The sequence below is a fragment of the Cavia porcellus genome, unplaced genomic scaffold, assembly GCF_034190915.1.
Source record: "Cavia porcellus strain 051 isolate PalLab524CR breed Dunkin Hartley unplaced genomic scaffold, mCavPor4.1 scaffold_23, whole genome shotgun sequence".
NCBI classification, from domain to species: domain Eukaryota; kingdom Metazoa; phylum Chordata; class Mammalia; order Rodentia; family Caviidae; genus Cavia; species Cavia porcellus.
The window spans coordinates 34,124,338-34,142,830 of record NW_026947506.1 but is presented as its reverse complement, the minus strand read 5'-3'; the positions used below and the strand labels follow the sequence as shown (position 1 = coordinate 34,142,830).

At 46.0% G+C, this 18,493-nt stretch overlaps 1 protein-coding gene across 2 annotated transcripts in view; it reads right to left on the bottom strand.

The window, feature by feature from the left end:
* Sdk1 (sidekick cell adhesion molecule 1) overlaps positions 1-18,493 on the bottom strand; it is an 892,505-nt gene that overhangs the window by 85,145 nt on the left and 788,867 nt on the right. For both annotated transcript variants that reach the window (XM_063234098.1, XM_063234100.1), the window contains 3 exons: positions 15,701-15,816; positions 13,997-14,186; positions 11,935-12,033 (listed from right to left, as the gene is read on the bottom strand). In XM_063234098.1, the coding sequence (XP_063090168.1) occupies positions 11,935-12,033; positions 13,997-14,186; positions 15,701-15,816 (405 nt within the window). The remainder of the gene's footprint in view (positions 1-11,934; positions 12,034-13,996; positions 14,187-15,700; positions 15,817-18,493) is intronic.

The following is an 18,493-nucleotide window of genomic DNA, read 5'->3' as shown; positions in this document are numbered from 1 at the left end:
CTTTTGGGCAGAGTGACCACATAGGCCTGGCACCCTTTTTGTAACCCTCCTTTCTCTTGTTTTCACACTGCCCATGATCCTAGGCTTCCTTTTCTTTGTGCCACCCCCTCCCTAGCATCTTGTTTAGTTCCAGGGAGGTTTCACTTTGAAGAATCCTCCCCCAGTGCTTTTTAATCTGCTGAGAGAGGGCTGGGCCTGCCTGAGCAGCTCAAAGTTCTTTGACTATTAAAGGTTCATGGTTGATCAAACATTATTAATGATCAAATCCCTCCAACCAGGCAATCTTGAGGCTCGCCTGCCAGCATCTAAAGAGGCCTTGCCAGCTCTCAGACCCATTCCAGGATGCTTGCACTAGGTTTGTTCTTCTTTGGACTCACAAAGAGTGTGTGGTCCTGCTGCTTGGCTGCCAGCTGATTAAAACCAGACAGGATACTGTGGCATCAGGGTATTGTGGCATCAGAAAAATTAATGACATCCCAACTTCAGTTTAAACAAGGAGGACCTACAAGGGGAAGTCAAGTGAGCAGAGACGACCAACCCTTGCCAGCAATGCCATCACAGGCAGCCTTTGAGGGGGTGGCCACCCGCAGGGACCAAGTGCTGCCTGGCACCCTGACAGGCTGGCTCGTGCACCAGTTTGGATATCCCCAGCCTCTCAGCTCTGGGTGAGGCACCTCTGTGCACTATGTTCCTTCTCCTTGCCTGCCCCTTGGATCAAGGGTGACTGAGCTGCCTGATATCCTCCTGCACAGCAGTTCCTGTGCTGCTGTATATCCAGCTATGTAAAGAGCCCCTTCCAGCTGCTTTGTGGAGGCTGAAGGATAATCACACAGAGGTCACACTCAAAGTGTACCTTGACTGTCAGCTCCTGCCATGAGGTCATTGTCAGTACTACTATCATCATCACACAGACTGGGACAAGGCATGGCCACCCCCATCCAGCACAATGCCACCTGGATGCCCAGGTACATCATCACAGCCATGGCTTAGTTCTGATGGTTGGGCTTGCCTACCTGCATGGGGACCCACAGGGGCTTCCTTGAGGTTGTCCAGCTGGCCTCAGGCCACTGGCCAAGGTATCAGGCTCTAAGCTTTCCCTGTCTACACCCACAGAAGCCTAGAAAAGGTTTCTCCCAGACCGTTCTTTCTCCTTCTTATCCCTATCATAATGATGTGGCTAGGAGTCTGCAGCTCAGTGGAATCCACAGATTCCAGGTTCAAGCCTGCAGTGATGCCAGACACCCAGCATTCTGAAGAAAAGAAAGATGGCACAGCAGCAGCAGGTGCCATACCTGAGCATCCTGTGTGCTATGGGACAGGGAAGACCCTGTTGGGCTCCTACAGCTCTTCCTGCAGCCTAGGAGCCCAGTGTATAGTGCAGGAGTTGGTGACAATGGGAACCACAGGCCTCACTTTCCTTCTAGAAAGATCAACCCATACCCTTTTTTTGGCAAGGAGATAGTCCTATGTTCCACAGCGCCCTTGATGAGCAGATTTCCCAACAGGAACAGTGTTCTTTCTAGAGGGAAGGATGTGAGTTCTAGAGGGCACGTAGCTAGACTGGAACCCAGGCTTTGCTAATTTCCCACTCTGTGGACAAATGATGCCCCCTCTCTGACTCTTACTGGGGCTGGGGACAACAGGAAACACTTCCAAAATACAGTATGGCCACAGTGCTCTGTCTGCAGCATTCTTGGGTCTGATATGACTCCAAAGTGGTAATAATAACCAGTGCTCCATGGTCCTGCAGCTGGAAGGTGCCATTTTCCAACTGTCCCTTCACCACAGTATTCTGGTGGCCTCTTTGTTAACCCTCAAGTAATGTTTTTGTGCAGCCTCCACAGAGCTTTATTCTGAGGCTCCCCCTCCTCCCTCTCCCACAGAGCCTGTGACAGTTCCACAAAAGCCTTAGGCAGCCCCAGGACAGATGGGTGACTCTGGCAGGGTCACAAGCAACACACTCAAGTTCCCAGCCTGGCCCACAAGGATTGAGGATTGGGGAAAACACTTAACTTTTGCCACTTTACTGTTGATAGGAGCAAGCCCTACCTTCACAGACGTTCAGGGCAAGCTTCCGTAAGTGGTGATTCCTCCGCAAATATGTATTTCTCAATGATTTCCTGTTTCTTCGGGGCCAGGAAAACTACTGAATTCTAATTCCATCTGATTCCAGTTCAAAGCTTTTAACTGGGAGCAGCAGCTCTGGACATGGAATTAGTATTCAATCTGGGAAAACTCTAGATTTAAATTGCCTTTAAAAAAAGGCATTAAAGTGTTGTGGTAAAGTGTTTTATTATTAGTTTTGAATTGTATTACATTAAATGGCTCAAAATTAGCACAAAGTAAATAGTGCAAGGCATGCTTCTCCACACCTGATCTCACACCTACCAGAGCCCCACTCCTAACCAAGTTCTACTTTGCTGGGCATCTTTCTGGGATAATCTGAGAATACAGAAGCAGAGTGCTTAGGAAGATATTTTTCTATCTTTCTTCATTATATAGGATCTCACTATATAATTTAAGCTAGTCTTAAATTTGTAATCCTCTTGCCTCAGCTTCCTGCGTGCCAGGTCAGAGGTGTACATCACCGCACCTGCTGACCCCCCCATCCCTCTGAGCACACTGCAGCGGATCAGAATCCTGTCCTGCATATTGCTTTTTCCCCTAGCATCTTTGGAGGCCATGTGCTTGGCTGGTTGTGAGTTTTTCCTTCTGATCTTTTGGAGGGCTCATTACCTGTCCGTGGTTCTTCTAGCTCTTGCCTCTCTCTGATAGCACCTCATGGTTCTTTGTCATGAATGACAGTGAAACCAGCATTATCTCCTTCTTCCTAACCATCTCATATCTTTTCTGTCACCTAATTTTGGTTCACTATGTTACTGCTTTCTTTCTCCTACTTTTTATATATTTTAACATGCTTACCTCTTTATTATCTGTTTTTAACTCTGAATTGTGTCTTCTCAGACTTACCAGTTGCTGTGAGATACAGAAATGGTGCTCTCCCATCACCCCAAACTTCTCAATATATCTCCTTCTGGCTTTCAACAGCTATCTACTATCTCTGTGTTGAGGTGACTCGAGGGTTCCATGTCGCTGTGCAGTCAGAGGCTGCAGGTACAGAGTGACACTTGCTTTGGAAGAGGTAAAAGTGGCTCACAGCAGAGATCAAGGCTGGGGAAAACAACCTGCCTCTGTTCTAGGGCACCATTGATCACATGGGATTATTACTTCTACACATAGCCCAAAGTGGGTCTCATTCCTGGGTATGGCCCCAACTTCCTCCTGACCATACGAACACAGTCAATTTGTAACCAGCACAAAAGCAACCCACTGTGGCCCAAAGCCATTGCCATGTGCATACTTAGAAACTAAAGATATTTTGCAAAGACCAATCATACTTTATAACCAAGCCCACACATTATATTGGTGACATGAACATGACTGAGAAGACCATGATCAAACACAATATTTTAAAAAACATCAAGAATGCTGAGTGAGCAGTACAAGTGAATTTAGACGCTTGAATACCATTTCTGGGGATCAAGAGACACAGGCCTCCTTAGAGAAGTGCAAATTAAGTGCATTAAAAACAGAGGATGCCTGGGGCCGGGCTGTGCACCCTGTTTGGTGCACACTGCAGGCAGGATCATACCGCTGGTTTTGCACACTGAACAGATTTGTAGTTGAGTAGATTTCTTCTTCACAATGCGAGAAAGCACAGGTTTACCTCAGATAGCAGGGAAGTGGAACTTACTTGACAGCACTCCCTCCACAGGCTCCTGATCTGCCCTTGCTGGTTATCCTCAAGGCCAGCAGGCACCCCATGCCCATTAACGTACCCTCCCGTGGGCTCTGCCAGCCAGCCTTACCTCACTATTTGCTATTTCACATTTTGTAAACTGGTGTGGGATTGCAATTCTTCCATACCATTCCAATTTGCCTTTCAACTTGGAAGTCTGAATTACTGAGGCATTATTTATTTCTAGGGTCTAGATGTGATCATAGATATATATATATATTTTACTATTTAATCAGTATTATTTTACCTCTATTCAGATTAAACTGTTAGAGATACTAACCTAGTGAACTGAAGATTATACTCAATAGCACTTCTTTGTGAACCACAAAGTTTAGGGACCAAAGGGGAACTAGCACCTCTTAGCCAAGCCAGATCCTTCTTTTTATCATTGCCCTGACCTCTAATCTCCTGTCATCCCAGGATGACCCTTGGCCTTAGGTTACCCTGTCATGTGACTATATCCGATGACTATGCTCCACTTGTTCCTTCCCTTCGGCCTATGTCATCTCTGCTCTGGGCAATACATTGCCACATGTTATATGTTGTATGTAATCCTGCATCTCTCTCAGAAGCCCTTGGTTGTACTGGAGAGAGTCAGAGACCTTGTCTGTGCTCACCTTGGGCAAGATCATATAATCACGCCTGCTTGTTAACAAGATGAGGGGCCTCGAGCTTTGGGCACATTCTATGTAGCAAGTAGACCTAAGGCATTCCATAAGCAGAAGAAAGCATGTATGTGAAGCAGGCAGGTTCTGCACATCACCATGAACACAGTGATGAAGCTGGGTGGGTCTCCTGGTATCAGAACCTGTCCTCCCCACGATGCCTTGCTGCCACACTTAGCTCCTTCCACCTCTCAGATGAGCAAAAGGACAGAGCAGATGATTTGGAGAAAGTCACTCAGCAGGATATTTTGAAGGTGATGGTGAAAGAATGAGACCAAGGGCAGAGGCAGTGAACCCCACTGTAATGATGGGCTCGACTCCAGTACAACTGGAAAGCAGAACGTCTAGCTTACAGCAGTTCTCCAGAGGGGGAAACAAATTGACCAGAAAGTGGCCAAAAAAGCTAGGCCACCTGGAAAACCACAAGGTGCTCATGTTAGAAAAGGGTCTACAGAGGAGGACCCAAGCTCAGTGCCTTGTGGCAGAGGCCAGAAACAAAACTGAGTCTAGTGGACTCAACAACAGAGTGGGGAGGGACACAGGGCCAAAGGACACTCTGGATGCTACACTTACACGGGCCTGGCATGAGGCCCTTTTGCTGAGCTGGCCAGCAGTCAGCACTGAACCAGCTCAGAGGCTGCATACAAGGAGGTCCGACCTTCCTGTTCAGAGAGGCTAGCTGCCCTGCTGCACACAGCACTTCCATCCCACTGAGACAGCCCAGGCCCTGCCCAGGGATCTCTGAGGCAGTTCTAAAGCTCTCTCTGTGCCTCAGCCCCTTCCCTTGCCTAAGTCTTGTCCTTTTATATAAAGCCTGTAACTCTGGCATTCTGAGGCAGGAGGATTACAAGTTCAAGACCATGTTGGGCAGCTTAGCAATTTGGTGAGAGCTTGCTTCAAAAAATAAAAGAATTGGGGATGTAGCTCAGTATAAAAACCCTGAGTTCAATTCTCAGTATCCATATCCTAAATATCATATTATTTATTTCCTTATTATAAAAGTTATCTAAAAAAGTAAAAAAAAATATAGCATAAGTAACCTGTGACCCAATGGTAGGTCCCCAGAGGCATGCTCTGAGACATAGGTAGGTGGTTTATTTGAGAGATGACTGCAGGAGAAGTAAAACTAGTGAGCCACATGGGGAGGAAACCATATACTGTGTGCTCAGAGCTGTGAGGCTGCCACTACCCACTGAAGATGGCAGCCTCATCTCAAGGAGAGAGCCACACTATTTATCCATTGGGTCATGCAGCACTGACTCGGGGCAAGGGGGTTCCATAAATATGTGCCTAATGTTCAGAGCCCAGAGGTGGGGAGTAGCCCCTCTGAGCTGGGAGTGGCGAGTGCTTGGTGGAGGTAGATGGACGTATAATAAGGCCACCTTCCCACTTACAGATCACTGCTACTCTCTCAGAAGTTTTTTGTAATCATTTTTATATGTACCTGAATTTAAACAAAACAGAATTTTCACTCCAACATGGGCTATTTTGTACACTATATTAAAATTACTTTTTCCCTTCAGCAATGTGAGTTTTAATGACTGTTTAGTATAGGCGGCTCTCTGTGTCTAAGGGTTCTTCTACATCTTACACTCCACCAAGGACTGGAAACATTCAGAAAGAAGAACTGTGTCTATAGCATTGCAAGTCATCCACAGATGATTTACAGCACACAGGAGAATATGTGTAGGTTATATGCAAATACGACATCATTTTGCATCAAGGAACTTGTGCATCTGCAGAGTTTGGTATCTGCAGGGATCCCAGTACCCATCTCTGTGGGCACCATGGTCCGGCTATATCACACTGTCTGGACCTGCCTCGTGTGGCCCTCATACTGCCAGCACTGGTACAATTATGGTGAAGTCTCAGTACACAATGTATGTAAACTGTAAGGCACAGTGTCATTTGTTTCTAATTGCAAGAAATCTGGGTTATTACTTTTTATCTCTGATCTAGTTCCCACACTGAGCTACTGGAAAAAAATTCCTCAGCCTCTGGGTTATATATGTACCTTCCTATTATTTCTTTTTAAATATAGATACTATCATTTCTAGTCCCCACACTGTGGTCTGTTGAACAAAAGATTATAATAACTATATCATATGCTGACACGTTTAAAATCTTACTCAATGAACAATAGCCTTTTTTGGGACATACTTGGTAAAAAAGGCAGCCGAGTAATAGTTTCTGCATTTTTAGAGAATACAATGATAGATGGTGTTCACAGATGAGAGCATTTGCAGAGAAGAGGCTGATTCTGTAATTACGGTCACAACTAGATCAGAAGCATTAGCGTGCTGAATTTCAGCAAGGCAAGGTCAGAAGGCTGCGGTGTGTGCTAGGAAAGAACGGGGAAGTCGAATCAATAAGAGGAGCCAGGCAAGGCCTAAGAGAGGCCTTGCATTTAAGGGTATGGGTGAATTATTATAATACAGGCATTCAAAGGAATAAGGCCAAGGATGGGGAGCTTCGATCCAAAGTGAAGATTAAAACACCTCGAGAGAGGCTGACACTGACAGGTTTCTGAATAGACCTGGAGATGGAGGAAGCACCATGCACCCACACAGAATTAGATCGACAAAGTGCATGCTGCTAGCATGTGACACCTTCTGCTCTCCAGTGTGGGAAGCAAAGAAGAGATGCTAAGAAGATGCAACCACAGACTGCATCAGTTTTTCAAAGCCTGAGTCAGAGAGCGGGCACAGCCCTTTGGGATTTTGTCTAGACGTTAAAGGTAGCTGAAAACCTTCCATGGGTTATCTCTTAGCCAGTACACAAAGAACATCAGTCTGAGAGTTCCCCCAACTCACAGGGCCTCAGAACTAGGCCACTAGCAGAGCACAGTGTTCCTGATCCCTCAGTTGCCACTGGAAGACAGTGACACCCTTGCCAATCTGCTGGAAGAGGTCAGGGAACCCAAAAGCAGCCAAATGGCCCTGGGAAACCTTAAGCTGAGCCACATACATTATGACTATACAAATGAAATGGTGGGTCCAAATGAGGAAAACCTAGACATGGATCATATTCAGTTGTACTCCTAATTCTCAGCAGAACTCTGCATACCCTCAGTAATAAGCTCTAAGTACCTGTTAGGCCCCAGAAAGGCTGAGGGCCTTCCAACAGAGCAGTATCCAGGGTGTGATGGAGCAGGCCTGTGTGTCTGAGTCTAACTCAGCAGCATTTGAGGGCAAGAAACATGGAGCAGTCTGGCAAGTAAGGAGGGATGCCCGCACTCAGGTGGCTCCATGCGTCCCTGAAGGAAGGCTTTAAACACTAAAAGCTCTCCATAGTAAAATATTTACGCAAATCAGCAAGTGTTTTTCCCTCCAGGTGCCTTCTAGTGTTTCGTGCTGTTAATCTCTTTTGGAAATGCAAGAACATGTTTTGATATAGATCACAAAATCGCCAGCCACAGAGGTGTTTATACACTCAGAAGGCTGTGCTGCCAGGGTGGGAACATTGATTCAAGGTCTCTGGATGTAAAGTGAGTCGTGTGAAGAGATGGTTTCCGTTCTCCCCTGTGAACACCAACCTGAGTCTCTAGAAATTGTTTTCCCATCTTTCCTACAGCATCTGCAGTTTGGTGTGCTGGCTGTAATAACATATTGGTGACAGGCTACCCCAACAACATCTGTTCCAGCTAAATGGCATTACAACAAAACAGGATTAAATAGGATGCTTTCTGCATTACAGGTAGACCCAGAAAGTTTGATTTAGCATTTGTTTTGCCACAGTTGGGGTGCTCAAAGTATTTGAATACTATCTTTTCCTTATATGAGTTTTGTGATATGTGTTTTCCGTGACCCCCATGAACTGTAAACCAAAATGTGAGCTTCTTCAGCACACGTTAGGATCATTATATTGCCCAAATTGCCTTTCTAGGTTTTCTTTCTTTTTCCAGCAAGAACTCCTGGTTTCAGCTACCAGAGCAATGGAGAATAAATCAACACAACAAACTATGGGGTGCACAAAGAAAATACCAACTGGCCCATACCTGGGGCTGAGTGAGCTAGCCTGGTCCAAAGGGCCTCAGCCTGAGGTGATGAACTGACATTTACTGAGTGCTGACTTTGTGGCAGGCACGGTTCTGAGTGCTTTATATGCTTTATATGCTTTATATGCATAGCTATTCAAGTCGATGCAGGAGGCACATGTGTTATTTTCCACTTGCGGGACTGGGAAACTGAGTCACAGGAATGCCGAGAGACTTGCATAAATTTACTCAGCAAATGAACTGTAGGCTAAGGTCTGAACCCCAGTGTGGTTGCTGAGTCTGAAACCTTACCCACTCTCTCACCCTGCCCATCCATAACACAGAGCATAAAATCCAGGAGAAACACAAGCAGGTAGCCTCAGATCCATGCCCCACAGTGCCGAGGATGATAGCTGCTCTTGTCTTTGCCCTTTAAATGAACCTGCAGTGAAGTGCTCTGGGTATGTGTGCAGGAGTCTGGGGCATACGGCCTGGGAATGGAACTGACTGGGACACAGTGTGGCTGTGACCACCTACCTGGGTATGGCCACACTGTTCTCCAGGAGCCACATAGGCTACATTCAGACCAGGGTGTCTAGGAGTCCTGGGCCCCCACACCCCAGTGTCTATCTGGTATCATCGGACCATTCTGATGAATGTGGTTTGGTATGTCATTGTTGCTTATATTTAATTTTAGAGTGCTTTCGTAATCAGAAAAACAGATGTTAAAGATACCCTGAAAAGTAAATAATAAGATTTTAAAATGAGCTGAGTCCCCTCTGGACAATGCAATTTGTGCTGTGCTGAGAAAAGCCCTGTGCCCTCACTTGGGGCAGCCAGGACAGGTGCTGGCTAGAGAGACACATGTGGAGGGAGGGGCATTTGAGTTTGGAGCTGAGAAGATGTGCCCCACAGAGCTCAGGCAGAAAGCCTACCCCCTTGGGAATATATTAGGAGGTAAAAGCACATGGGGTCTTTATCAAAGGATGAGTGCCCTGCTGTCAGCAATGGGAAATACATTTATAGATTAATGATTGATTTGGAGTGGAGGGTGTATTATAAAAGCCAGTTCAGTCGGGTGAGGTGGTGCAGGCCTGGAATCCCAGCATTCTGGGAGAGTGAGGCAAGAGGATCACAGGTTAAAGCCCAGCCTAACCTGTGCAACCTAGTGACTTAGTGAGACCCTGTCTCAAAATCAAAACAAAACTAAACAAAACAAGGCCCTTTTGGCATTTTCTTGCACATGACCCTCACAATATGATGTCCTGTACTGCCCTGGAACTCTACAGAGTCCCCCATGGCAAGAAGGTCCTCACCCAACAGGCCCTTCCACCTCACATGTCCCAGCCCCCAGAGCCCAAGCAAACCTTCACTCTACAGATCCAGCTTTAAAACTGTGTTTAGTATTCCATATTTCTCTTGAAGTGGAAGAAGTTGGAAGCTCTTTAGACTCAGTTTCATTGTCCAAATGGGACTCAGTTTATCTTTAAATCTTGTCATTTACTTTTCTGGATGTCTCTAACATTTATTTCCCTGATTATAGAAACACTCTGAACCTGAGCTGAATAAACCTTCATTTTTTCAGAAACTAGCTAGTCTGTCATTTACAGCCACAAAAAGTGGAGCATGAGGACATCTGCCATGTATCTTGCAGGAGGAGCAGAGGTGCTGGAGAAAGGGTCTTTAAAGGCAAAATTTGTCCAGGACAGAGCTACCTGTCTCTTCCAGGAAGAGCCTGGGTAGGCAGTTCTAAGTCATGACACAGCTCAGAACACAGGGTGCTTGCATGGCAGTAGCTGGATACACGTCTGCCACACAGCCAGAGTTGACCTTGCAGAGCAGCATGGCTTCGACACATGCATGGAGTTGTCTAGAGAGTCAGGAGTGACTGGGAGGTCCCGAGGGCTGCTTCTTCCCAGAGAACACTGCTGAGGACTCCAGGACTCTGACAATCAAAAGTCCACATTCTCTACCTCTGGAACTGTTTCGCATTTTGCAATGGCGTGCTGGGGATGATTTTGGATACTCAGATACTCAATCCTGCTTGTTCTGGGAAGAGTGCTGCCAGGTACTATGTTGAGGGCTGACCTGCCTGCCTGGCCACTCTCCCTGAAATGCTCCCTCCAATAGGACTTCCATGGCTGCTCACTATAATTTGGGCAGCAAGATCCTGTGAATGCCAAGATCTCCCCAGTCAGAAATGCCATACTCATAGCAAATTCTACCAGGCAGCTCTAGGAATCCTATAGAGGAAGGTCACAGCAAAAACAGGCCACAGCCTTTCTGTGTGGGAGACAGAGCGCACTCTCAATCTGACTTAATGAAGCAAATGCTCCATAAATATCTGCCTTTCAGGCCACCTTCTCTTGGCTGCCAAAGTTGTCACCCTGAAGATAAACCTGATTGTGTCACTCTCCTGCCCAGAGTCCTCAGGTGACTCCCTACTGTGCTTGGCACAGGGCTTCAAACTTTTTTTTTAAGTGAAATAAAACACATTCTTTACATCCTTGACTCCCAACATCAAATGCAGGTAAAAATGGTGACTTATTTGTAAGGTCAGATTTATGATTTTACCAGAACTCATCTAACACAAGTTAACTGAATGAGGTGTCAGGATTAGGTGAATGTCACATCTGAGGGCTGACCTGGGTCTGCAACAATGTTCTATAACCTGTGCTCTTACCCTTAAGTGTCCACTTTAACCCTGGCCGCACCTCACTGCAGGTCCTGGCCTGGCCCAGCTCAGGCACAGTCTGGGACTGTTTAGATGCCCTCTCTGTTCCTCCAGGCCTGCAGAAAACACTTCCCCTCAGGGCCCAGCTCAAAGGTGGACTTTAGCCTCAAGACCCCACCACTGAGACCCTCATCCCATGAACAGCTTGTGGGGCATTCAGTGAATGGGGCTTGTTACTTGTGTCAGCGCCTGATGGGGCCATGGGTGAGGATGGAAAGGTCTTATTCATTTTTATTTCCCACAATGCATATAGTGCCTGGACACACAGTCCTCCATTTGTCTTGGTGAAAGTATAAATAAATAAAGAAATTGACGATATTTTAATATATAACATGCTATCTCTGGGAGCTAGGAAAAATTAAAGCTTTTCATCAATGTTAGCAGAGTTGTTTCTCTGAGTGAAAACTTAAATGTGAATGTGCTCTTGGTGTACACTTGGCCTTACAGCTCCTCTCCAGGATCAGGGGTGAGTCTCATTGCAGAAGAGCATGTTCCCAGGAGCTTAGGAACAAGGCCCAGGTCTGTGTTATCTACAGGGAACTGGCCTGCTCCTTCCAGACACATGGTGGACACTGCCCCATTACAAAGGGTATTGCCATGAACCATGAACAAATGGAAGAAATCCTGGTTTAATAATATGTAAATTTCATCCCAGAAAAAATCCTAGTGCAGAGATTTATTTTTATGCTCATAACTACCTAGTGGAAACAGAAGAAAGCATCCAAGTATGATTTTTCCCTTCTCTCCCTCTGCTCCTTACCCAGAATCACGCCGTTGGGCTCCTCTGGGGGCTGCCACACGATCCGCACTGAGGTGAGTCGCACTTCGGGGAACACCAGCCTCACTGGAGGGCCTGGGGCTGTGAGAAAATACAGTGAGGCAGGTGCACATGGGATTACACGGGATCAGCTGTGCGTAGTGTCTAGCCCCGAGACACTGTGAATGGAATGTGCCTAAGGTTCTAATAAATGACTTTTAGAACCTAACCTGCACAGTGTGGCTACTAATTTTGGGAATCCATCTCATTTTGAATCCTGCACATCTTCTTCCAGGTTCTGAAAGTATTGTTCATAAACTGTGCAAAGAATAGCAAATATTGGAAGCACACATAGGACCCTGCAAAAGTAGTATGAGTGTCCATCAAGAAGAAAAGGTCCCTCTCTTTGGAGCTCAGATTCCTCTACACAGAACGGATGTTAGACAAGGTGGCTTCAAGTTCTTTCCACCTCAGAATGAAGGTCACAACTACTGATGAAACAGCATGCTGGCAAATCACTGCTTTCCTTCTTGTGCATGTCACCCTTCCCCTTTGCCTTGTTCTGAAAAAAGAAGAGCTGATGTACTCAAATGCTTCTGATAATTCTTTGGGGTAGTTGGCACAGTGGTAAGTCACAAAGAAGCTCTGAATTGTGCAACCACTAAGTAATAAGATTGTAGCCTTTGTGAAATATATTTGCTTAAGCACACAGGTCAGGTGGTGTGTGCAGTGTGAGACCTCTCCTTGCATTCTAATCATGGGCTCGTTCCTCAGTAAGAGGCAAAGGGCATGGAGCAATGATACAGAAACAGTGTGGCATGTGGAGTACACATTCAGGTGGCTGAATTCTGCCTTTGGGTATTAAGCTGAGAACAGTATTTTAAACTTTGCCTGTTTGCCTGTGTGTCAATGCACTTATGTGTGGACAAAAAAAAAAAATGCCTGAAGGAAGTCCAAGGTTGGAACACATGGGTAGATCTCAGTCATGCCAAGGCTGATCATCTGCATGACACAGAAGTGAGGTGGAGGAGTGACATGTGTCTAGGAGCAATGTGCCTTTGAGCAAGAGCAAGGGTGGGGTAGTCAGAGATGAGGAGCAGTTTCTAAGAAGGTTCTTGCTGCTTCTTCCAGGAGTAATAACATGAAGCACATGAGAAAGCTGTGCAGGTTACAATGAAATGACGTCTACTTTGCCTCCCACAAAATCCTGCCAGATGCTCAATTCCACTTTCCCTGCTGGTTTCTTCCCCTCCCTGCAACCTTGAGCTGGAGAATGAAAGGCTCAGGCTTTCCAAGAGCCTTTCCATGAGCCTGTTCCATGAGAGAACAATTCCCACCCAGCAGGTAGAGGGCGTCTGGCCTCATTGGTCATTTCAGAAAGATGCTTAAGGAAACCTGAGTCATTTCCCTTCTGACAGATGCCTTTGATCCTGGGGCAGGTGTTTTGGGAGATCAGTATATTTCTCCTGACATCTTCATTACAGTCTGTTAAATAACGAATGGAGATAACCTTTAACGGCTTGACATCTGCAAAGTGGGGAAAACATATTTTCTGATAATTTAGACTTTCATAAAAACAAAGATGCCATACATGCTCTTAGTTTGGAAACACAAGGGCCCAGGGACCCAAGGAGCTAGCAAGTGCACTGCTTTGTACATGGCAACTAGCAGCTCTCTCCCAAGATATAAACGGTAAGACCCAGAAGTTCCACGTGCCCTGGAGTCCGTATGTCCAGAGTGGACTTTTAACTAGATTTGTGTAGACACCATAAGAGGAGCGGGCCATATTTTAAGACCACCCTACTTGTCACTGGCACTGCCCACAGCAGAGTTACAATTGAAATTCTGCATAGCTTCATAATCAGGCTGTAAAAATCCACTCCAGGCTGAAATTTGCCATATAAATGCTCAGTGACTGAAAAACAATTTTGTTTTGTTTCCTTCAACTGAAAAGAAAAAGTGGTTGGAAGATTACTTTTAAAATGACTACAATCCAAATTGTTTGGATTGGCAAAGCAAACCTGCGGGGCAGTGAGGCCAGCGTTGGCACCAGCCCCACACGTACCATCATCTTTGGTTCGCTCCAGGATGAAGGGTGAGCTGGGAACCCCATTTCCAATGCGAGTGAAGGCCAGCACCTGGAGCTCATACAGCACGAACTTGCGCAGGCCAGCCAGAAGCGCTGACTGTGTGTGATTCCCTCGCACGACATGAGTTCTGGGCTCAGGATCCAGGTCTTTGGCTCGGTACAGGATCTGAAGCATTGAGACACATAAGCACAGATGGTTACAACCCCACCACATATTAGAATGGCCTCTGTGGGCACAGGCCTCCTGGGTTTCCTTACCAAAGGCCCCTGTGGACCTAATTTTTGTGTGCTGGCATGTGGGGAGGAAGATGGTGCTGAAGCAAGGGCATGCCAGAAAGGTGGCTTGAATTAACAGCTGCAGCTTGGTGAGTTGGCTGCCTGGTCACAATCTGCAAGGTCTGAAGTGCTCAGCTGTGGCTGTGCCAACTATATCTACTAACACTAGGACTCAGAGACACTCTGCTGCCACAAAGCAGCCACTTGGTTTCCCAGTCCCATGGAAACCCAGTTTCCATCCTAGAATGCTCTCTTTTCTCATGCGAACCTCAAGCTCCAGCCACAGGCATAGCACCCAGAGTGTCCTCCTCCAGGACCCTAATCTTTCACTTAGGTCCCATATCTTCCCTCTGAGCTGCTCCCTGTGATCTGTGACCTGGAAGCCATAGACACAGGGTCAACCATAGACACAGGGTCAACAGGGAGGAGTTTGAAGGTAGCACAAAAGGACTTTTCACTGAGACTCAGAAATGTGGTATAGAATTTTGGTCACTGAACCTACTCAGTAGGACTTCTAAGCACCATGACACTGCCATGCATCGTGGCATGGTCATGTATGATGGGGCATCCACATATCACATTGTCACATATGGTAGAACTGCCATGAATTGTAGGATTGCCATTTGTTACAGGATTGTCATGTTGGATGGTCTGACATGTATCATGGAGCCAGGAGGAGTAACCAGAATTCCGGGGCAGAAGGCAGATTTATGAGAACAGGTTGGGATAGCCAAATAAAAGGAGGCCTGCTCACAATCATGGAGCAGAGTATGAGACAAGTGTTCTTTCCTTGTTAAGTCTATGGTGTTCTTTCTGCTCTTGGTAGAGTGGAGTGGAGGGTGGTGTCTAGAGACAGTACACATCACTCTTGAGCAGGGCACAGGGACAGCAGATCTTAAAGGGTCCAGGATATGCATGGAAGATGGAACCATGAGAAGCTGGGACAGCTTCAATGCCACTGCCTTGGACTGCCCCAGGGTATGAGAACATGTACAACAACAACACATGTAACATCTATCCATGCTTATCAGTACTTAGCATGAGCAGGGAGCATAAATAACCATTTGATTTTCATACTGATCCTAGGTGGTAGCTGCTATCTTTGTTTCTACTTTACAAGTATGGAGACAGAGGGGCAGAGTAAGAATCTGGCTTAGGGAGGGCAAATTCAGGGCCTGAGTGTGGCAGTGTAAATCCACGTCTAACTTCTGGCTCACTTTAGAATTTGGAGGCATGTGATAAACAGTCACAGCAATGCCTTCTTCCCAGACTGTAACAAGCTTAGATAAGAATAAATAAGAATCCTGGACAGCACTGCAGATGTGGGAGAAGACAGACACTGCCCTGGTATGGCGGCTTTTCCCCTGCAGCACCTTAAGAAAGCAAGGTAGACCTAACATGTACCTTGTAGCCCAGGATGAGCCCGTTCTGGTCCTGCTCAGGGACAGATGCCCATGTCAGTAAAATCTGGGTTGAGCTGACAGCCTCTGCAGATACATTTTCAGGGGCGGCTGAAGGAACTGCAAAGAATGTGATACACTGATTACCATCAAAAGTCTAAATTGCGTCTATAAATAAATAAACAAATAAATAAAAGATAAATAAATAAAATTTTCACTCAAATCATCAAGTTGTCCTTGAAATAGTGACACATTCTGAGCATTTTGTAGGAGTCAGATTAAACTTGCAGGAGTATAACAGGTATGTAAATCTCTTTAATATTAGCAACAAATGCCATAAATCCTGGGTATTTAGCGCTCAATTTTACCTGAGTCCACCCAGCAAGAAGATATGCTCAGTCTGTCTTTTCTGATAACTCATGGCCCTGAAGGCTTTTGTCTTAAATGAGAAGCCTCATTTTCAGACAGACATAGCTCTCTGACTTCTCTAAATGGCATTCAGTGATGGGGACAGGAGGTTGGACAGCGGAATGATCTTATGATGTACCCAGAGAGAAGAGAAGAGGAGGTTTGCCATGTGCTGTCGCAAGGCAGTGTCCTCAGAGTCCTGATGGAGCTTAATCCCCCTGGTGATCCAGTGAGGCAGGTATTGTTATGCTGCCTACAGATGAGAGGCCTAAGGCTCAAGGAGCCTCATCCTGCTCCATCTAAAATAATGTTTGACATTGAGACAGGATGGTCTGCAGAGCCAGCCATGTAATTCCTGATCCTTGTACACACAAATCATTTTACTGCCTTTATATAATCTATCCTCTGTCTATGTTGTCACTAATTGTCTTGTTATGTATGCTAGGATGCAGATCAAAATATATAATGACAACAGTGCAACCTTAAAAACAAGCATCGTATCTCTAGGTAATCTCAGTTGCTTTGCTATTTTCTTGTAGATTCATCTGCACTTCAAAGGCAATTCAGACCAGAGAAGAGAGGAGAGGATGGACCTGGGGAAGTCAGAGGATGCACAGTTATTGCAACAGGCCATGAGCAAAGGGGTGTCTGAGCCTGAGCTTGATCTTGTGGTCACATTACACGAGGGTGAGAAGGAGACACATTTGCTCCTGCATTTCATGGTCGTTATGATAGCCCACTCTTCCCTTTCCTAGTGCCCAACACTTTCACTTAGCAGACAATCTGCAGCTTTAGTTCTGAAGACAGAGAAGTGATGGTACTGTCGGCACTGCGCCCGTGATGTAGGGACAAAAGTATTGCTGGGAGTGCCACAGCCTACAGGGCTCTGTGACAGTAGGCTCCTTGAGCCCACTCCAAGACTTTCCCGATTCTCTTTCCAAGACCTGTTCCTTCAATCACTCATTCACCCAGCCCTAAGGCTTCCTCCTTGCAGCAGAGGTTGTGAGCGCAGCTCGCTAGCCTTTATATAGACAGGATTGTGGGTTTGCCCCATAATGCTGCTCTCTTCCACGGGATTGCTCCATGCTCTATGCCAAAATGCATTGATCTTTGTCAGAAGCCGAAACCTGCGATTCTCCAAATTCCTGCCTTGGAGTTCCAACTCTAGATACCTCAAAATGGGACATGTTTGGAAACATGACTGTGGAGATCCACTGATGGCGGAGTAGGCCGTACCTCTAATCCAACTCACTAGTGTCCTTATGAAATGGGGTAACTTGGGGACAGATGCACACAAGGATAATGTCACAGGAAGACAAGTGAGATGCTGCCATGAGCCAAGGAACTCTCAGAGCTGGACAGGGACTGGGGCAGAGCCTTCCTAGCACCTTTGGACCCTGGACTCTGGCATCTGAAATTAGGCGAAAATATATCTGTCATTTCAGTCACCCACTTTGGGGTATTCTGCTAAAACACAAACATACTTTTTATGACAAAATGCCAATATTCATAAAAGTCCTAGAAATTTGGCAAGCTTGACCAGGTTCCCACACAGTCAGTCATTTCTGTGGGGTGGAATAAGAAAGGAAGAAGACCTCAGGTAAGCCATGGCCTGGTGACACCCACCTTGGCCCCTCACTCTGGCTCACTCACATCGGACTACCTTTCGGGCTGGCCAGGGAGTGTGTTCACAAACAGAAAAGTGCCTGCTCTCTCCTGCTAGGACAGACTACAGCGATACTCCTTATATGCTGGGAAGAGAGAATGCTGCTCAGCCCAACCTGACAGATAAGCCTCTTCTCAAATATGTCAGAGGAGAATCACTCATTCTGTTAGTCATTTGACAAATGCATATCCATGTATTTGAGCAGGTATGTTACAAAGAAGGAATATTTGTAATTTTCAGTGTAATCACTTCTCTTAAAGAGGAAAGATACTTGTCCCAGATGGTGACCAGTTATGGCTCGTGTGGTTCACACACGCTCACTCTGCCTGCAAAGGTTCCACCTGGGTGTCTGAATACCTCTATGGCTATAACAGGGAAATGGCTTAAACACATGTTTATTGTAATAAAAAAGAGTAATAAGCCAGGATGTTGAAACAGCTAGAATTAAAAGAGTCACTACCATTAAAAGAAAAGTAAACCTATAGTTGATCTGATCTTATTAAAATGCGAACAACAGATGTACTATAGGCCCATGACTTCAGTGCTGTGTGCTAAAACCTGTCCCCATCTGTAAAAAGAGAGGCCATTGTCATGGCAACCCAACTGGTCCACCTCTCAGACCCTGAACTGTTTCCTGCAGGTCAGTCTTTGAAGCTGTAAGTGCTCAATTTTCACTATAAATCCAGAAATGATTGCTGATTTTCCAAGATGTGGTAGGCAATA